The sequence below is a fragment of the Labrus mixtus genome, chromosome 5 (genome assembly GCF_963584025.1).
Source record: "Labrus mixtus chromosome 5, fLabMix1.1, whole genome shotgun sequence".
Lineage (NCBI taxonomy): Eukaryota > Metazoa > Chordata > Actinopteri > Labriformes > Labridae > Labrus > Labrus mixtus.
Window position 1 is genome coordinate 15,061,364 of NC_083616.1, and position 20,348 is coordinate 15,081,711.

At 40.7% G+C, this 20,348-nt stretch overlaps 2 protein-coding genes across 2 annotated transcripts in view; one reads left to right on the plus strand and one right to left on the minus strand.

The window, feature by feature from the left end:
* Positions 1-1,108: 1,108 nt before the first annotated feature.
* Positions 1,109-7,377, minus strand: cdk7 (cyclin-dependent kinase 7). Its single transcript, XM_061038039.1, has 12 exons — positions 7,238-7,377; positions 6,946-7,005; positions 6,832-6,865; positions 6,207-6,274; positions 5,988-6,056; positions 4,356-4,466; positions 4,143-4,261; positions 3,650-3,749; positions 3,480-3,566; positions 3,238-3,387; positions 2,260-2,398; positions 1,109-1,570 (listed from the first exon to the last, which is right to left on the minus strand). Exons 1-12 carry the CDS (start codon positions 7,301-7,303, stop codon positions 1,542-1,544), a joined length of 1,032 nt encoding a protein of 343 aa, XP_060894022.1. The 5' UTR covers positions 7,304-7,377; the 3' UTR covers positions 1,109-1,541.
* An 8,061-nt stretch (positions 7,378-15,438) lies between these two features.
* The window catches only part of setbp1 (SET binding protein 1), a 38,044-nt gene continuing 33,134 nt past the window's right edge, over positions 15,439-20,348 (plus strand). The window contains exon 1 of the mRNA XM_061038040.1: positions 15,439-16,230. The gene's annotated coding sequence lies outside the window, so the exon portion shown is untranslated. The remainder of the gene's footprint in view (positions 16,231-20,348) is intronic.

The following is a 20,348-nucleotide window of genomic DNA, read 5'->3' on the forward strand; positions in this document are numbered from 1 at the left end:
GTTATTTACTTCATTAATAATATAAAGTACCTGTGCACACTGAGATCTTTTACTTTTGGTTAAATTCTGCTTTACATAAGGCTCTAAACTGTATTATTCATGATTCGGTCTTCATCATCCCACTTAAATTCGGCCCACAGGCCTATCTGGCTGATTCAGACATATGAGCAAGTTTGAGTTTCTCCCACAAACCCTGACCTTGTATTTTGTAACAGAATGTGGGCAACAGTGGCTTCCCGGGCCAATGAAATGTCCTTGGCTGATAAGGCTGATACTGTAGCGCTCTCTGACTGTGCTGATATTTGCCAAACCTGTCATCTGACAGAAAAGCCAAACACATACAGATTGACTGTAGTCAATCACACAATGTCTGTGTGTCCCCTCTCAATGCTGTATTGTGGACATTTATGAGTAGACACCAACCCATGAGACAGACCTTTTTTTTGAACATCTCATCAGATCTAATACTGTTTGACAGAAATCCAAAGGAGCAGCTGAACACTGCCAGACTATGTGGGTTCACGGTAATGGTAAAGAGAACAGACAGGAGGGGAAACACATGTCATCTATGTATGAGCTGGTGTGAAGGCTAGCGTCAACCTGTCTGCCCTGAAGAAAGGGCTTATGCCACATGATCACAGTCCAACATAACCCCCACCCTCTGATTGTCCAAAAAAACCTGAGCAAACAGACAAGTATATTTCTGTCCACACTATTATATAACTGCTAGAGGAAACTGTGTAAATACTTCTGACACGAAACCAGTGTGTGTTCTGTGGGCCATAAGGGTGTGTATAAATAATATATCACAATGTTTCATAGTATGTTGAAGTAGTCCCAGAACTTGCAGAGGTCAAAAAGCTCCAGCAACACTTGTAGTATGAAGATCAACTTCATGAACAAATTAGAGTGACGCGTTTCGGCTTGCGGTCTTCATCAGGGTCATCCTGAACCCTGATGAAGGCCACAGACCGAAACACTGGAGCTTTTTGACCTCTTGAAGCATTTCACTCTTCGTGCGCCTTGTTAGTTGGGGAAGTTGTGCCAGAAAATCCCACTCTGCGGTCTCAGAACTTGGCTCAATTACACAAGGATAACCCCATACATATTCATTTGCACCATTTTATTGGTCTTACATACAAAAAAAACAAAAACTAAAAAAAATACACAAACATGAATTCAATCAAGCTTTCTAGTTTTGTTTTTCCCTCTTCCTGCCATATAAATAGAAATATTCCAGCAGGCACCACTGAAGGAGTCAAAACAACTGACCATAAACAGCATCTGTTGAACCAAAAGATTCACTGCTGAACTCTGCTGAGCACAGCAGATACTTTGATACAAACCCTGGGCATATTTCTCAAGTGCTATCGCTATCACGGCAACAACCTCTAAAATGTCCTCAGGTCCAGCTCAGTTGAGCCTCCTTCCCACCGCCGGTTTACTATTTATTTCATTTTGGTGAAGAATCCTGAGAAACAATGGGAAAGCTGAGCCCGACAACGGGCTGAAGACGCATCATCTGCTGTTTTTCATCCTGTTCAGAAAACGAGCTTCTTCTTCATCACAGCTGAAAGTAACATTAAGACAGGTGTCAGAAAACATATAAACACATACATATATACACTTTATTAACTCTACATGTGCAAGTCAAACAAACATATAATGAGCAATTTACTGACCACTAAAGTTCAAGTTAGTATTTAAATGTCTCTCTTTAATGTACTGTAGCATAGCTATAAGGAACCTAGATATTTTCAAAACCAGAGGAGGAGCTGGAAAAGACTTTGAACCTCCCAGTAACTCCGACATGCTCCTTCAGTAAAATGTTCCCCTACTACCACAATCCACTTAACTGTCTTTACATGAGTGCGTATGTGTGTTTTACTTTACTTTATTCTGAGTCTCTCACTGCAGTTAAACGTGCAGCCAACACCCTTTGAATTACAAGGTCCAGTCAAGTGGTTTTCTAGATTTCTGACTGTAGTGTGCAAAAACATGAGAACACGGGAGCATTAACCCTCAAGGCTGAAATTCACAACGTGCTGTATGTGAGTCTGGTCTGAGTGGGATGTTCTAAACTTACCAGCTCCTTTCAAAATCATCCTCAGACCTTTGATTGCAGACACTTTTTGTTACTGCTGCTCAATGCACAATATCAAACAGCTTGATTTAACTATGGGTCTGTCGAAGTCATGTAAACATGGTGAATGAAAAGGTCATTATATACACAACTATGAGCCAATATATTTTCATTACTTGTCTCCAGGCCCTCAATTTTCCTCTTCAGCCCGACTGTTTCCTTCTCCCTCAGAGCTTCCACTGAACAGTTGGGTCGGGGGAGTTGAGGACCTGGAGTGGGACCAGGTCGATTACTGAAGTATCTCATCTTCAGGGCCTGAAGAACATTAGACAAAAGTAGAAACCTGTTATCATGTGTGGATTTGGATCAACTCCTTAGGCTGAAGGGTAGATTATTTTAGTTTGTGTAGTGTATGATCTTTCTGTCTAATCTAATCTCTAGTCTGTGGATCAGTTCATATTTAAAAAAAATGCAAAACCTTAAGAGAAACAACTTGACACAAAGACATTTAAACATGGCTTAAATGTTTTAGTCCTTGTATTGTACTATTGTTTCATCTTTTGCATTTTATCCTATAGAGAATTATTTTTTGTTCAACAGCTGGATGAGCATATAGTTGACAGTCTTTTGGTGTGGAAAATAAATCTGAAAATATTTACTAAAAGGTCTGGTTGATCAAACTCATCATTAAGAGATTGCTTTATCTTAATCGGGTTTAACATGATTGTATGTTCTGGACACTTGTGGTGCCATTTCACATTGTTGTGTTTTGTTTGTATTTCATGATATGCTAGCACACACATGCTAGTGTGAACATAAATGGGATACAGCTTTTGTAAAAAAAATATATATATATCAAAGAAACCTTGAGAGGAGAAGTACGGGGTGAGGTAGGGGAACTTGTATCCTATAAAATATATAAATTGCCCTTTGAAATCTTCATATAAGTGTACACAACAAATCAAACAGAAATCTTAGTAAAAACATTTTTATCCAGATTTATCTCGCAAATGAAATTGCAATATGGACCAAAACTTTAGGGCTAGCTCTTGTCTTCCATTTCTTCCCATTATTATAATTTAAAAAATGTCAAACTGAGTGGAAATGATCGAAAGTGTGAGGTGAGACTAGCTGCTGCTTCAGCGTAGTGTTACCTGTGTCGCTGTGTTCCTCGTGGAGGGGTTAAAGGTAAACAGACCCTGTAGCAGCTCCAGTAAGTCGTCTCCAGCCGCGCTGAATATATGCTCAAGAGGTGTGCCAGGAAATATTTTGAAGGACACATAGTCTGGTAGACTACTCATTCCCTGCAGAAACATTTGAAGGACACGTTTAGAAAAAGGATTCCTCAAACGTTCAAGAGGTAAATATGACATAGAACAGAAAAAAAGCTACAAACAGGCCATGTCTCTTCTGTGGGGGTCCCAAGAGCCTCAAAGATCTTAGTCAGCTGGTCAAGGTCTGAGTCTCCAGCAAGGAATGGTATCTACATCAAACAGGTACATTATCATTGGTACAAAAATCACTACCCTGTCACTGCATGAATATCTGAAAGTGAAGTTTGTTTACCCGAAGAAGTAACTCTGCAAGGATGCATCCCACTGCCCACATATCAACACCCACACCATACATCCTGGCACCAAACAGGAGCTCAGGGGAGCGGTACCACCTGGGAAAGGATCCATTCACAGGGAGAAAGCCAGTTAGATTTTAAGGTGTTAAACAGGCAAACTAATCTTACATGTACTACTCTTTTATTACAAATGTCAATCATGTTAAAGACAATTGAAACTTGGGTGAAAACTACAGGAAGACTAGATAAGTTGCTATTCATCTGTCCAGTTTCTTTCAACTAAATACCCTGTCACACACATCTCAACCAGCAAATTTATTTCCCCTTTTGATATCCAATCCACATCCAAAATCGAGCACATGACGATTTATTAAGTTAAATAAATGAAGATAAGCAGCTGCATAAGATCTTAAATAATAAGCATAAAACACACAAAGATCTGTGTTCCAATTTGTTGTTTTTTTTTTTTCTTTCTAAAAGATTACAGACCTGGTGACCACTTGATGTGTGTAGACTCTGTTTGGGCTTCCAAATGCTTTTGCCAAACCAAAATCAGCTAACTTCAACACTCCATTTCCATCCAGCAGCAGGTTATTGGGCTTCAGATCCTGGACAAACAAAGTAGCAAATTGTGCATTACTAATTGATTGATTGATTGATTGAGTGTGTATGTGTGTGTATGGGAGGTATTAGTGCTCTTACTCTGTGAAGGACCCAGTGTTGGTGCATATACTCTAATCCCTGTAGGGTCATGAGGATGTAGGCTTTGATGTTGGCTGGAGTCAGGACTAGACTGGTGTCTTTGATTATCACCTGGAAACACAAAAAGGCTTCAGTTACATAAAATACATGACAAGAAATAGTTGTCATCTATCACTTAATGTCCTTTAGGGACAGTAGGCTATATATCCTCAACAACACAGTAATATTATCAACAATAAAAGCTCCTAACATCTGTAGTTGATAAGGTCCTACACTCAAATCTAAGCATGGGCTCTAAAATAGCATGGCATGAGTAGTATGGGGAATAAGATGAGAATCATATTCCAGTCTGTGTGCAAGCTGCTAATGGCATCAATTTATTGTAAGAGCCAAGAGTGGAGTGGTATTGATTTTTTTTAACAGGTGCTTATCTTATTTTGCATAGCTGTGTTCGGTGGTGGGCGCCCATATGGAGCCTTTCATTTCCCCAGAGTAGGAGATAGGGGTAAAATGTTACAGCCTAAGTGACCTCACAGAACCTCTTAATGGTCATATATAAGCACACTAAGCATGTTTTCTGAGTATGTTTGCCTTTCTAACCTTATACTTCTCAAAAGTAGTTTATTCATGCATTATTATTTTTAGCTATTATTTGGACTCCTGTGCTGTTTACAGCTGAAGATTGTGATAATATTACCACTGTTACCAAACAAAGTTAATATTCTACAAAAACATTTTCTGATTTTGGGTGCAAGTGTAGCTCAGCTGATAGAGCAGGGTCCCAGGTACTGAGGCTGAGACCACATTCCTCGTCACACTGGTCACAGGTCTGACTTCCTATCCTTACACTGCTTGGTGCATGTCATCCCCCACTCGAGCCCAACACTTCCTGTAACTCTACACTCCTGCCACTCCTAAACCTAATGACTGGTGTTTATGTCATTAAAGAGGCTGACATATGTATATAATTCAATCTTTATGTTAAAATTGTATTAATAACATATTTTTTTAGTCAACGCTGTGTCACACTTTGAGGTTGCACTTTGTGAAATGGATATCACAAATAACATATTATACTGTTCTAAATTAAATCTTATTCAAAAACATTTTTAAAGACATATAGCAACACATACAGCTTCTTCCTTATTGTGTTATCGTCTGATTGTTTTCTAAAAAACTATTTTCAGCTAGTCTATGAAATATGTCACAACTTCAATAAAATGTAATTGATGAGAGAGAACAAACTAAAACTTCCAAAAGGGGTTTTGAATAGGCCTGTATAATATGATAACATGTTAAAGCGTAGATTTGTTAATCCCTTGGAAATTCTTGCGCCACATTGCTTATTATAAGTCACAGTATAGAAGAAAAGTAACACAAAAGTGCATCAAATATAAGGGCAATATAAAATAGAAGGTGTTTTAAGTTGAAATGCAAAGAAAGAAAGAATTGGTGCTTAATAGAATAAATAAAGGAATAAGCTAATTACAAAAGTGGGCTAAGTAGAAACAAGTAATGGCAACTACACTGAAAGTTGTTTGGCAGCGAAATTGACAACAGTCTACCCTGCACCCTGGAGAGTCACACACAGGGAGAGAAGACTGTTTTAATAAGATGAAGAAAATGTCTCACCTCCAGATCTGTTTCCATGAAGTCAAACACAAGGCTGATGTTGGACTTGTGTCCAAAGGCATCAAGCAGCTGAGGACACAGTGCAAATTAAACTTAGCTTCAGTTTGAGTTCTGAACACATTTAGAAAACTCAGGTCAGTTTCCATCACAGTACATCAGTGCAGTGGCATGTGGATTTTAAAACGTTCATATTTTCAGACATAATAAACGCTTACCTACCCCAATAATGTTTTGATGATGCAGTTCCTGCAGCAGTTTGATTTCTCTGAGAGCAGTCCTATTAATACCTATTGATGAGATTAGTTATTAACAGGTTGATAAGAAGTAATTGTATGAAGTCAAACAAAAAACTCTGTACAACAGCTCACCTCATGCGAGCAGAGAACTGTCATCATGATAATATCTGTCTCTCCACACTGTAATCAAATTATCCCTGCACTCATGTTCACTTCATTTGGCTGTCTACTCGCCGTTATATTGTATAGTTTCTGCTTATAATATGTCTACACTCATGCACTTTAACTTATGTCAATACTGTCCATTTACAACTCTGTTTTTAAACATTTACATTCAATCTTCCATATTTAATCTTCATATTTAAGACTAGTAATGCTTAGTGAAATCCTGGTTGTATATATTCACATTCTTATTTTTGTTATCTTTTAGTACTTATTTACTTTGTATTTAATATTATATTGTGTTTAGATTGCTAACATTGTGTTTGTTTTACTCATATTGTGTGTTTGATAACCTGCTGCTGTAAGTTTGGGATCAATAAAGTAAATCTATTCTATTCTATAAAACTGTGTGAAATACCATGTGTGCTATACTGCATAACATTTACCATCTTTAGCCTCAGTACGGTGACCAACCTTGATCTGCAAAATAAAAAAAACAATTGTTAAACATGAGAGTAGCACAACATGCTAATGTCCAATATTAAGGTAATATTCTGTACCTTTTTAATGGCAACTATAGTATCAGTCGTTTTGTCTCTGGCTTTGTACACTGTTGCAAACTGGAGACGACAGACGGAGAGCAATAAGTAAGATAAAGTAGACACACACACATTTTGACCATTATTGACACTCTGAGCTCAACAGCATGAACCAGCAAGGCTTTGTTGACATTAACAACCAGCTACTGCATGTTAGCTTCTTTCAATGCTTTCTACAGCAGCAGCCTGAACAAATGGGCACGAAACGTAAACATCGCACACAGAGAAGACACTGGTATCTTTCTGATCATACCTGACCCTCTCCGAGGAAATCCAGTTTCTCGTAGCGTTTGGATCTGGACTTTACATCAAGCGCCATGATAGCTAACTGTCAGTTATATTGGTGCACTCTTCCTGCCCTGTTAAAGAGCCACAGGTACTACTTCCGGGTTAAAAGAGATTTTATTTTGACCAACACCGCCACCTACCGGTTAATATTATATTTTAGGGAATTGCCTAAAATATGTCAAACAATTTTTTCTGATTCAGTATACATGTAAAGAGCATGTATAATTCAGGATTGTTTTACTTAAATATTTGATGAATTTCTTGTTCACTGTTTTCATTTATAAATAAATCAAAAGTGTGAATTTTCTCTTATCTTATAGGCTACTCCTGTTTGTACTGTATACTACCTTTTTTTTACGAAATATTTTTAAAGTTGAATCTTATTTAATATGACACCATATTGTTTAATATTTATTATTTATAATATAATCTAAAATAATATCACATAATTTCTAATAAAAAATATATTGTACTTTATATTGTATTATTATACTTTATATAATTTGGTATGAATAAATTATTTATTTTTAAATAGGCTAATATAATATCATGTATGATATGATATGATAATGTTTTATCATATAACATTATGTTATATATTATTTGATCATATATGATATTCCAAAACATAATTTTATTTGATCAAAGTATATAATGTTAACAAACACAGTTCTTAGTGGGATTTGTTATACTGCAATGTAAACTCAGATCTCATATGTTATCAAATTCCAGGAACATTCTACAGTTATGATGTAATGTTGGTTATCGTTATGATCCACACAGTTTTCTTTTTCCCCTTTAAAAGTGTATTTAAGCAGTTAGGAGCTTGACGTTTGTCTCTTGGGAGTCTCCTCTGTCAGTTACGAAGGTTTTGTGATCCATGCACCGCTGAACACATCTCTACATCTCATCTCCACACACAGCAGATACCCCCACATCCCACAGGATTAGGCATGGCTCCTCTCCTTTGACCCCCCCCCCCCCCCCCCCTCTCCCTCTCTCACACACACACACACACACACACACACACACACACTCCACTGACTTTCATTTTCATGTTAAGTTTGACAAGAGGAGTGTGAAGGATCAGAAGGCCTAATACACCCCTCACTCTCCCCCAAGATGCATCCACACATTCATATCCTGACAGCTCACAGATGTGACTGACAGGACCGTATGTGCCTATGCAACCATGTAGAGAAGAGAAGTTCTTTACTACCACTGTTTCATCAACCTTTAGACTCTCACAGGCCGGCTTACATAAACTGGAAAATATCTGTCCTGTGGTGGACATAACTCAGGACCACTTACTTCACTCGCTCTAAAACAAATGTGACATATTGACGTCCTCTACCATTATTTGAAGGTATTCTCTCACTCGTTCCCCCAGTCTTTCTGAGTGGATGAAGAGAGCAACAGCTGAGTTATGGATACATAAACGAATCTGGTGGCGTTTATACAGTTTGTCACAGTAAATCTCATGATAGCGCGGGTAACATTATGCACAATAACTCACTCTGGTAACGTGTCACATTAGCAGATGGTGATGCTGTTGAGCTGTGCATATATATGTGTGTGTGTGTGTGTGTGTGTGTGTGTGTGTGTGTGTGTATGTGTGTATGCCTCTATTTGACGAGAAGGAGGAGAGTGAGTGAAACCACAGGGCTGTTTATCAAACTCATAGGAAGTGGGTGTTGTTGAGCGAGATTCTGTCGCACCACCACATCCTGCTGCTGGGAGGCAGCTTCAGATGGGACATTGTTCACAACATGCTCAGTAAACAACAAATGCCGACCAGGTGTCGTTTTTTGTGTGCATCTGTTTGTGTGTGTGTGTGTGTGTGTGTGTGGTCACTTAATTCTTGCTTTGAAACACTGATTGGACCTATGAAAATCTAGCTACTTTTCTTCAACTGAGGGTCAACATGAGGCTGTTCAGTTTGTTCCTGAAAATGACTTTTCACACAACTGTATAGAAATAACTAGTCTTTCTGCTGGTGGTCTTGTTTGCTTGTGTAGGTCATTTAAAGACATCAGTATTTGTTTCAGGCTGTTTCATGACCAGCCAAAAACTCCTTACAGGTGCTTTAATATCCTCTTTGTATCGCCCTGCTAAACACCTGTTCTGTAACACACACATACAACAGTCATTTTACTATTAAAATAACCACACCTTATAAACAGGCATATCATATCAAATTGCAAAAAAAACCAAAATGTTTACATCTAATTTAAGAGTTATATCTTAAGATGAAAGAGGAAAATAGAGCTGTCTGCAGCCTGAACTTGCCTCAAGCATAAATATCTAAAACCTGTCAGTTTTTCAGACCTTCTCTTTCTGTTTATGGCACATATCCATTGCTGCATCTGATGGCTCAGAATCAGCAATCTGGCATACAAGGTTTGACTCTTTTTTTTGCATGTTGCTGTCAATGTACCTACACAGAAATGGAAATATGGATAAAAACAAGGACAGCATCATACATAAACAACATCATACAATGGTTATACCTGTCTTCTTATAGCAATTTATCTTCCTAAAACAGGTGGAACTGAACAGAATAAATGTGCAAACACATCAATATACATTACATACAGCAGTTTAGATATCTCTCAGAAAATATATGTGCATGGCATATTCATATCATGAAATATAGTGTATACTCTCTGTTTCTGATACTGATGTTGACGCTGTCTTAATTATGAAGTGTATGTCACCTCTTAATCACGTCATAAACTGTCTATAAGAGAGGTTTATAAGGAACTTTGACTGAATGAATAAGCCACATCACAGTCAGATCAGTTTGAGACATATGCTGTCAGATTCTCCATTCTACTTACACAGTCACTGGGAAAGTGGCAGTATTGTGTCATCTACAGTCTTCTTCTCTGTTTCTGTTTCTGACTGACACACCACACACACGCACACACACACGCACACACGCACACACACACACACACACACACGCACACACACGCACACACACACACACACACGCACACACACACACACACGCACACACACGCACACACTATGCAGCTGTATCTGACCACATGCACAGTTATAACACAACAGGATGCAGTAGGGTGGATGTTGGAGGTGTGAAGGTTCATACAAGCCGTGGCAAACATGGTATTCTTGGAACTAATTGTTTATTATTCATGTACTGATAAAATGCTGACACTCTTATCTGTTGCTTGATTTTTTTTGTTGCCTTTCCATAGTATAGCAAGGAATCCAGACTTGAACCGATTTATATCTCATTTCTGACTGCTCGACATTCACCCATCTAAAGCTTCTTCTCTGCAGATGTCTTTAGTGAGAACACAATAAGAAAGCACAAAAGGACAAATACATCTCTCTTTGCTGCAGTTTGTTTAGAGATTGATCAGATTGGTGCTGTCAGTCCTTGGCTGCATTGTTAGATGCCAGAACTGTCAGTTTAAATAAATATTAGGGCAGAATTATTTTGTTCACTGCTTTCTGCCTGCAGCTTCACAGGCATGCACACACACACACACACATACACACACACACACACACACACACACACACACACACACACACACGCCCTGTGGAGGACTTCAAGTTGAGCCCATTTGAAGGCTCAGCTCATAAACGACACCATTATGATAATGTCCCTATAAGTAACAGGAGGATGGGCACAATGTCATCTCTCCACATAGATGGAGACAGCAGGGAGTCCGCAGTCAACTGCACTCAGAGCCGTCTTTGTTGTTGGCTTAGCTTCCATCTGTGTTGTTGTTGTTTTGTTCTGGTCTGCGTCTTCTCTCAGACGTCGTTATTGCTCTCATTAGAAGAAGAATCTCCATCTCATCCCTAAATGGAAAAAAGGCCACAGTCTTTCAGTAACTCTTTTTCTCCGCTAATATGTCTGTGCGTAGATGCAAGTAGTGCAAACAACAGTTGGCCACTTTAAGAGAGACTTTACACTGTGTGCAAAGCAGCTGTGATTTAATGAATTTCGAAATGGCACACATGTCTTCACATGACAACTTCCGGTCGCACTGACCTGCTGTGAGCAAGGACTGTTTGTTGCCCCCTATCTTGTTTTTACTTCCTATAGGCACACTATTAAGCTGCTTTGGTGTGATACATGTGAAAATGTTAGAAGCACTAAGGACTATTATTGGGTCTGATTATTTAGGAGTTTTTGGCATGTCCAAGGGGACAGAGTCCAATGTAAGAAACCGTATCACATCACATGGCATGGCATGGCATCGTATCGTGTCACATCGTATATCGTGTCTAATTGTGTATTCCATTTGCCATTGTCATATTTGCCATTCACTGCTCTGTGTCACTCTGTATTATATCTTGTATAATATATTCATGTTAATTCAGTGTTGTTTTAACTATATGAATGTTTTGTTGTGACCTGCCAAGGGCTGCATGTGAAGATTAGCTTTAAGGTGTTTCTGCTACAACACACCAAATGTCCACATTTATGTTTAATATTACACACGGCCCAGTTATAAGAAACACAGATAAACAAAACATAGTAAATACAAAAATATTTGTAAAAGTCCTGGGATGAATTAAAACCCACTGAATATTTATGAGTTTATTTATTTGCACATGTATTTCATTCATCGACTAAACAACACATTTCAATAGAAACATAAAATCTCGAATCTTGAATGAAAAAAGATGTGTGCTTGCAGCTTAGTGCCGCAGGAAGTTAAACGCAGGTGTCGTTGGAAGGTAAATGAGGGAGAAGAGGAGGCCATTCTGGTTTATCTGAGTGTATCAGTAGTTGAAGATCGCCTCAGCGGTGTGTTATCCAAGAAGTCATTTACTTCATTAACCCAGCCAGATCACTGAGGCCTTAGTAATCAACCTTGTCACACGTCCCATTAACTTCTCACTCCATCAGCACGACCCTCGCTCTTTCTCACACTCGTACACACATGCACTGTCTGTATATACAACACACAAGTGCAGGTTATCACACACAGCTGCATGATCCTTGCATGCTCAACACACTTGTCTTGCACACACACACAGACACACACTCCTTATTTCTCTCAGCTAACCCCATTAGCTCTGTCAGTCCCAGGGGGCTCTGGGCTCTGATGAACCCTCGGCTGCCCTGTGAGATTAGTGGACTCCCTGAGAAAAGCCCTTCATTGATTGAATGTGAGTCTCCCCTGCTCGCAATGTCAGCTCAAGGTTAGCGTGTCAACTCTCAGAGCAGTCAAGTGCCTCTGCTTTGTTATGAGCATCAGTGTGTTGTTGTTATTGTAGCTCTGCTGACTCCACTTACCGCTTTTATTATTCATATGTTTTTTTTCCTCTCTCCAACGGCCTCCCTTAGAACATTTATTAATTGTTTAAATCACTTTTTCCTCTTTCTTCACTTCTTATCTCAATCCTCTCTCTCCCCATCGATGAAACCACAGAGGAGCTATCACCACATGAAAGCTTCAGCATTTGGTGAAGTGGTTTGAATGAGATTCACTTTTATGTATAGCAAATCAAGCACGGGGAAGCATTTACTTTGGCATCCCACTTGAGGGAATGAAAATCTCGCATACAAAAAGGCAGGCAGGGAAGAAGGAATGGGGGCAGCTCTCAGTCTGTAGAAGAGACACTCAGATAAATGACGAGGACCGGAGGAGACACATTGATCTTTTTATGTAGAACTTGATGAACATGAATGATGCACCAGATTTCCTGTAGCAGTGAATAGAGATGAAAGGATGATCTGGATATTTAGATCATTCAGGCAGGAGCGTTTGCCCTGCTCTGCTGTCTCCTTCCTCCCCGTCATAATTCAATATTTACAGTTTAAGCTGGAAAACTGCTCCCTCTTGGCTGCCTGTATCTGGTATCCATGGCAACAGATTCAAGAACAGAGTGCCGTCTGTGTGTGTGTGTGTGTGTGTGTGTGTGTGTGTGTGTGTGTGTGTGTGTGTGTGTGTTTGCATGTGTGTGTGTGTAATGTTTACTGATACCCTGCAATTGATTGGTTGTTGGGGAGCAGCTGTTGACCTCTCACTCTCAGGGGTCTCTTTGTATTCTAGCACACATCTCAAATCAATAGACACACATCAATGAGAACATACATATGCATGCAAATACACAACTTTATTAGTCTATATTTAAGGAGTCTTTACATATATTTTGAGGAAGATTGTATTTATCTTCCTTAAAACCAAATTTTCAAAAATTTGAAAGCTATCGATCCTAAAATTTGAGCCTAATTTTAAAGTCTCAATAATGCTAAGCTTCAACCAAAATTTGATTTAACCCGGGTCCTTTATGGAAGTAAAATGGAAAGTAAAACTATGCTAGAAAGCAGCAAATGGATAGAATCACTACGGCATTGACACTACAAACACAATTTACTGTACAAACATTTTAAACCACAGGCACAAACACACCAAACAGTTATGTGTATCTCGTCAATGTGCCGCAGCAGCAGAGGAAGTGAAAAGCAACAACACCCAATCCACTGATGGCAGAGCAGATTTCTAACAACAAATACAAAACTGTGCTGAATATTTGCATGGTACTGAGCGCATAATCACAAATACCACCCCAGCTAATGAAATACCTCCCAGTGGGTTATCCACACACACACACACACACCCTTACGCTCACACATGCCAGGGCTGAGTAACAGCTATCTGTGGGGCACTAAGAGAGAAAAGGTCATCTGACATCATTTGCATCACTTGCTAATGTTAAAGGATGTTTTCCATACAGGGAAGGTCAGGGTTTGCGTGGAGACACGATATAAACAATTTGTGACAACGATGAGTTAATGGAACAACTGAGGCTTGTTCAGGTTACATTAGTTTTCCAGTGTGATATAATTAGACATTTTAAGGGGAAAGCACCAGCACACGCACACACACACACACACACACACACACACACACACACACACACACACACACACACACACACACACACACAAACACACACAATAATCTACCTGTAATCATCCCCTCACACACCCACTCTTTCTTCCTCTGAATCAATGTGTTGGCAGAGTGTGTTGTGGCATCTTTATGTCTCACTGAGCACACATGTTGGATTGGACTTCATTATACACGGCCTGTCAAATTAAATCATCAGCAGTCATCCCTTTGGTTCATGGGCAAAGCTTTTATTATGAAAAAGTCCACAGGTTTGGCAAATTTTTCATGTAGAAACTCCAAACAACATATTAAATGATTTTGTACTAAGTTATGACTCAGGGAAAGTATGTAATAGTGTAGTAGCCTCTCATTCTTCTTTTTAAGTCCCTACCATTTTATATGTGGGACCCTAACCCTAAAACTTTCAGTTTCAGTGTAACTCTAACAGAAGTATTTGGATATTATTTCTATTGTGTAATCAGCTCTAATCTGTTTTTTTTTAAAAATTTATTTAACACTTATTTGGGAGTTATTTTGATCTACTGTAAGTGTCACCTTGAATCTTGAAGATCTTAAATATGGAATCTGTTGCATTCGTTGTCACATTAGGGTTTCTTAAAACACAAGGAAGACAACATATATAACACAATAAATGTGTTTTGTGAACCTGAATCAGTTTCCTCATATCTATAAAATTCTGTGCTCTTTGTGGTGCTGCAGTTCCGGCCAGGAATCTAAACATTTTGAATAAATTCAAGTCAGGAGGGGCCCTTTCATTGTTTTCTTACCTATTTCTGTGGTAGGTTCCTTGAGCTTCGCATTCAGGAACATGTAAGGCATGATCTAAATGAGTCTGGTACGTCTCGGGTGTAATATCTGGTGGCAAATTGGCCCAGAGAATGAGCAAAATGTCCCTATCTAATTGTTTTTAAAATTCAGACTTTTAACTATCTAGAGTCAACATTTGATGTTACACTTTTCACCTTCCAGAGCCTCACTCTACAAAACTTCTGTATTTATAGCAAACTTGTTCCTGAACCTGTTTTAAAAACACATCACTGTGTCCTACAGCAGTAACTCGGTCAAAACATCAGCCTTTAGCCAGATGGTGTTGTCCCACCTTGCACTGAAGTCCCAGAGGAGACAGCCCTGGGAATTATGGGAAGGTTGCAAAAGGAGACACGCGCCCATGCTGCCAGGTGGAGGCGATGTCGCTCCTCCACTCCTCCCCTCTTCCTCTGCTCTGCTCGGCCACAGCTCTTAGTCTGCTGGGTGAGATCATTACCAGACACCAGGCTCCGGGACCTGACATTCACCGATCGGGAAAGCAGAGAGAGAGAGCGAGAGCGCGCGCGCGAGAGAGAGAGGGGCATATTGAGAGAAAACCCTGATTTGATACAACCAAGCGAAGGAAAGCAACCTTACCCACCGCCTCCTTCATCGGATCCTCTGTCTCGCGAACTGACGGCGGAAAGCGCGGTCTTGTCGCTGACATTTTCCCGCTGGATTTTGGGCTTGTAGTCGTATGCGGGCTTGTTTTGACTGCAGTAATAGTCCCACTCCCCCCCCTCCTCCTCCTTCCCTCACCAGCCGAGTAGCGGATTTGTGAGGGATCTGAGCGCTGTGCAGCTCCCCGAGTGACCAGCGATCCTGCAGGGCACCGGAGCCTCTCTGCACCGCCGCTGGATCTCCACAACACGAGTCAGTGCACCGGAGCCTCCAAAGATCTCTTTTCTGACGGGAACTGGACACAAGCGCGAAGTTTCCGATTGGATTTTTTTTCCCTTCCCACACGGCTACCTTTTGCTCGCTTCTGTCATCAGGCAGCAAATCCTATTTTGGCTTCTTTTTTTTTTTCTCTCTCTCTTTCCCAAAGCCCCGTTGACGCCATTTTCCTCGGGGTTTTCTGTCAAAAAATATCTCCACATAATCGTGGCTTCGTTTGACAGGTCCCCGGGAGGCTGTCATCCCATCCACTGCTTGTGTAAAATGTGTCTAAATGGATTGTAAATGATCTTGATGAAATATTTACACGGTAGAGCCGAGTGTGTGACAACATTAGACATGGGTAAGTAGTCCCGGTCGACTGGTCACATTCCACACCTGAATACACCTTTGAATGTTTATATCAATGTGCTGCTGTTTGTCTGCTTTGCCGAGTCAACTCAACACATATCGTCAATGTTTCATGCATTGGGCCATTTTTTATACTTCACCTGCAAATTTTATCATTTCTTCCAGTAACATGCCCCCCCCCAAAAAAAATCAACACACGCGCGCGCCAGCATACTTAGTCCACCACGCGCACAGTCTCGCACGTACACACAGAGCATCCCAAACAATGCTGAACTACTCAGTCTCAAGCTATTCTTACTGCGTGTAATACCTTGTTAATTAGGTGGCAGTAAAATAAAAACAGCTAATTAGGCCAATGGGATAAAGTGTCCACTACACATTGATGGAGGAGCTGCTCAAACACTCAATGTCTTTCTACTGAGGTGGACCTCAGCTTCTTCACTGACAATGATAGACCATCACATTGCAGAACACTTTGTGACATGTAGCATGCTAGCTAGATGGTTTTGACTGGTTCAGCATGTCATGATGTCACGTTTACCTGTGTACATGTGTTTTATTTCTTCTACCTGTTTGGCTGATGTTTAGGGGGTTGAGGAGGGACAAATGTCAGATGCTGAGTGTTGTGAATGTTTTAAGCTACTGCTCACTAAGTATGAAAGTAGTGTGTCATATTTCTCAGTTTGCCTTTACCTTGTTAAGTTTTTTTTAAGGCAATGCATAGAGTTGTCCCAATAGCAGTATGGTGATAGCTATAACAGTATCTGTATCAGCCTGATTACAAAATCATAACCAATTACCATGAAAAAATCAGCTGGTTCCAGGTCACTCGTGTGTGACGATAATAAATGACAACAGTATAGTGCTATGGAGATTATAATGTTGGTTAAATGTAGAAATCAATTTTTTCCCCTATAATATGTATATTTTTTGCTGCACTAATAATAGAGGGGTACAATTCATCAGCTGGTACCCAAGTCTAGGTTTGGGAATTGGGACAGGAGAAATGGTATCAGAACTTCTGTTGCTTCCCTCATTGCGGGTGTTTGACCTAGTGGAAGCCAAAGTTACTCAGCTGTCTATGTTCATAAATAGCTGATCGGTTTTGCTTGACTGTCAGAAACAGCCTGGTCAAAAACTGATGTCCATGCTTTGGTAGTGTGGATGAAGGTGAGGTGTTGAAGTGAACTGCAGTGCTCTGCTGTTATCAGTAGCCTCTAGAAACCACAACCACAGGACCAGAAGATAAATAGACAAGCCTGAATGAGTCAGTGAAAGTGAGGAAAAAATGGTCAGGTCTGTAGGATATGTGGGAAGGGAGAGGGAAGAAATGAGCAATGGATAAAAAGAGTGAGAACACGGAGGTGTGACCAGGTGGAAAAGAATTGGGTTGAGTGATGGGTAATAGAGGTGATGGAAACCATCAATCTCGTCTTGTGAACAAGTTATAGGGGTTTAAAGTGAAAAGTCTAGCAGTGCTTTTGTGGCGTAATAGTATGAAGTAAGCTATTAAAGCCCCCCTATTAGGTAATGAGATGCCCATGCCACCATTGAATTAAAGCATGAGAAATCGATTAGGTGTATCCCCCTTCTGAGCTGGATACCTCGGGTCGAAACAGGATCACAGAGAGGGGGAGGAGGGAATGTGAACAGGATCCAAGGACAAATCTTACTGTTGGCAGGCGCTCTTAACGGAATATCAGCACTGGAGCACCTTTTGGCAGAGTGTACAGAAAGAGTGAGCGAGTGAGGAGGGAGGGAGGGAGAGGCTAAAGGAAAGAGGTAGCACAGAGAAGAGGGGAGAAAACAGAGGTTTGGGGGGGGGGGGGGGGGACAGTTGGGGAGAAGGGGAGGTGTTTTTTTGCTGACAGCCATTTTGTGGCTTCTGCTGCAGTTAAAATGGTTTAACATTCATCTGCTTGTGCCGAGGTAGTTAGGTGAGGATGGTTTTAGTGCTACCTGGCATATGGCTCATCTAGAGGAGTGTGTGCTTGCCCGACTGCACAAGGCCATCATTTTTCTGTAACGGCCGCCACACATGATTGTCCTTCCAGCTGAACACATGCCTGTGCCATCCATGCTAAGCAAGGGATAGGAGGGTTTCTATTTACCTTTTTCGCATCAAGGGAGAATTTAGTAATGTTCACTTAAAAAACAGAATTTGTCTTTGATGTGGACAGGGAAAAAAAAGATTGCTTCCTTCACTTTGCCCCGCTCCGAGGCAGAGGTCTAATAGACTCCGAGCCAGAGAAGTCATGCTCCTCCATTGGCTTTGGAAGCACTATAATATAAGTCTGGGGACATACCTTTTTTGATTCGTCTCCAACCAATGATTTGATCCTTCTAAAAACATTTGTTAACTTGATTGCAACATTCGCTAGAGGGCCAGAATAAAAGAAAGAGAGAGAGAGATAAATGAGGAATGAAAATGGCAGACAGACAGTGTTCATCATTTCATGAGATACTCATCCTGTGCCAGGGCCGGTCGAGCCTCTACTCCACTCTCACATCAAAGGAGAGCAGAAAAAAGGCTCTTCACCTTGTGCAATCAAACGGGCGTTTGCACTGCTTTTGGATGTGTGAATGTGTGAGCCTGAGTGTGTGTGTGTGTGTGTGTGTGTGTGTGTGTGTGTGTGTGTGTGAGTGTGAGCATCTGTCTGCATGTGTGAGCTATTTGTGAGTCCACCTCAGGCACTGGGCTGCTGGGTATGCAGCCTTAAAAGGTTGTGTTTCTGTTGCCATCCCTCTCTCTCCTCTCTCTCTCTCTCTCACACACACATTGCACACACACTCAGTCTGTTTTGTCTGTGTGTCCGTATCATTCGCCATCTCTGTTCTGTCTGTCTGCACTCCATTATGGATGCTTTATCATAATTGTTTTCAAAGGACGAGGCTGAGTGTCTCATTCACAGCCTCTCACATCCAGCACAGGGAGCGACCTTATGCTATTTGAGAGGGAAGCTGCTTGGTTAGCGCTGCTAGTTTTTGAGAACATAATAAAGCTATTTATGCAGCGAGTCTGGCCTCTTACAATCACCCTGCTGTCTGAGGCTGGTCGAGGTGTGCATGTGTGTGTAAGAGCGAGAGAGGGGGGGGGGGGGGGGGAGAGAGAGGAGACAGGGAGGCTCAGGCTGGGCAAGGGAGGCCCGTGGAGGGGTCAGCCTTACATAAACTCTAAGCTAACAGAGAACTAACACAGCTCAGGGCAGCGAGGAGAAGCAGTCATGATCCAGACCGAAGATGTGTGCTAAAATATATATATGACGCCATTTTGTTGTCACACTGGGTAAATGTTGTGAGAGGAGTCTTAAACAGCACCACCCATGTGGATTGGTCTTTCTTTTTTTTTTTTTTTTTTTTTTTTACGTGTGCGTACGTGTTTGATGTTGTGGTTGGCAGCTGTCTCTTTTTCCTGTCATTGTCCTCAGTCAGTCACATGACACACAGGGTGGCTTTCACACATGCCATGAGGCCGAGTCACCGCGCTGACATTAGGGACAGGGAGGATCCTGGAGGACCAAAAAAGGTCATGTGGGCACTGTATGATCAGTAACTGAGCCCAGACTCACTGTCTTTGGGTTATCCTTGTACAACTTTGAATACATAATAGTTATCAAGGGGGACTATAGTGTCATGGTATTGCACGAGTTAGCTCATCAAAGGCAAATTACCTGTAGTGCACATCAACTTTGACCAATTTCCAAAACATGCTGCATGTTTTTGGACTGATTCTCCAAGTAAGCTATGATTTGCATAATAACAGAATATGGAATTTAATTATCTCGCAGGGCCTGCCAAGATTGGTCATCTATCAATATAAACATTTAGGCTCATTTTCTATGCATCAGTGTTGCTGTGTGGTGTAACCCTCTGCAGCATCTGTCGCTGAGATTTTAGGCTGTCCAAAAGCAATGCGCTCAAAATTTCTGTCGCCATGAAATCCAACATAAAAAGTGAGACAATAGTAAACTAATATGAAGACTAATGAGAATATGTTAGTTTCTTTTTTTCCTGAAAGGTCAGTGTTGGGCAGCTTAAGTGTAGCGTTGGAAGATTTTCTTGAGGCAACAAGAAGAAATCATCTGCACAACAGTTCCTCAGGGAATTTCA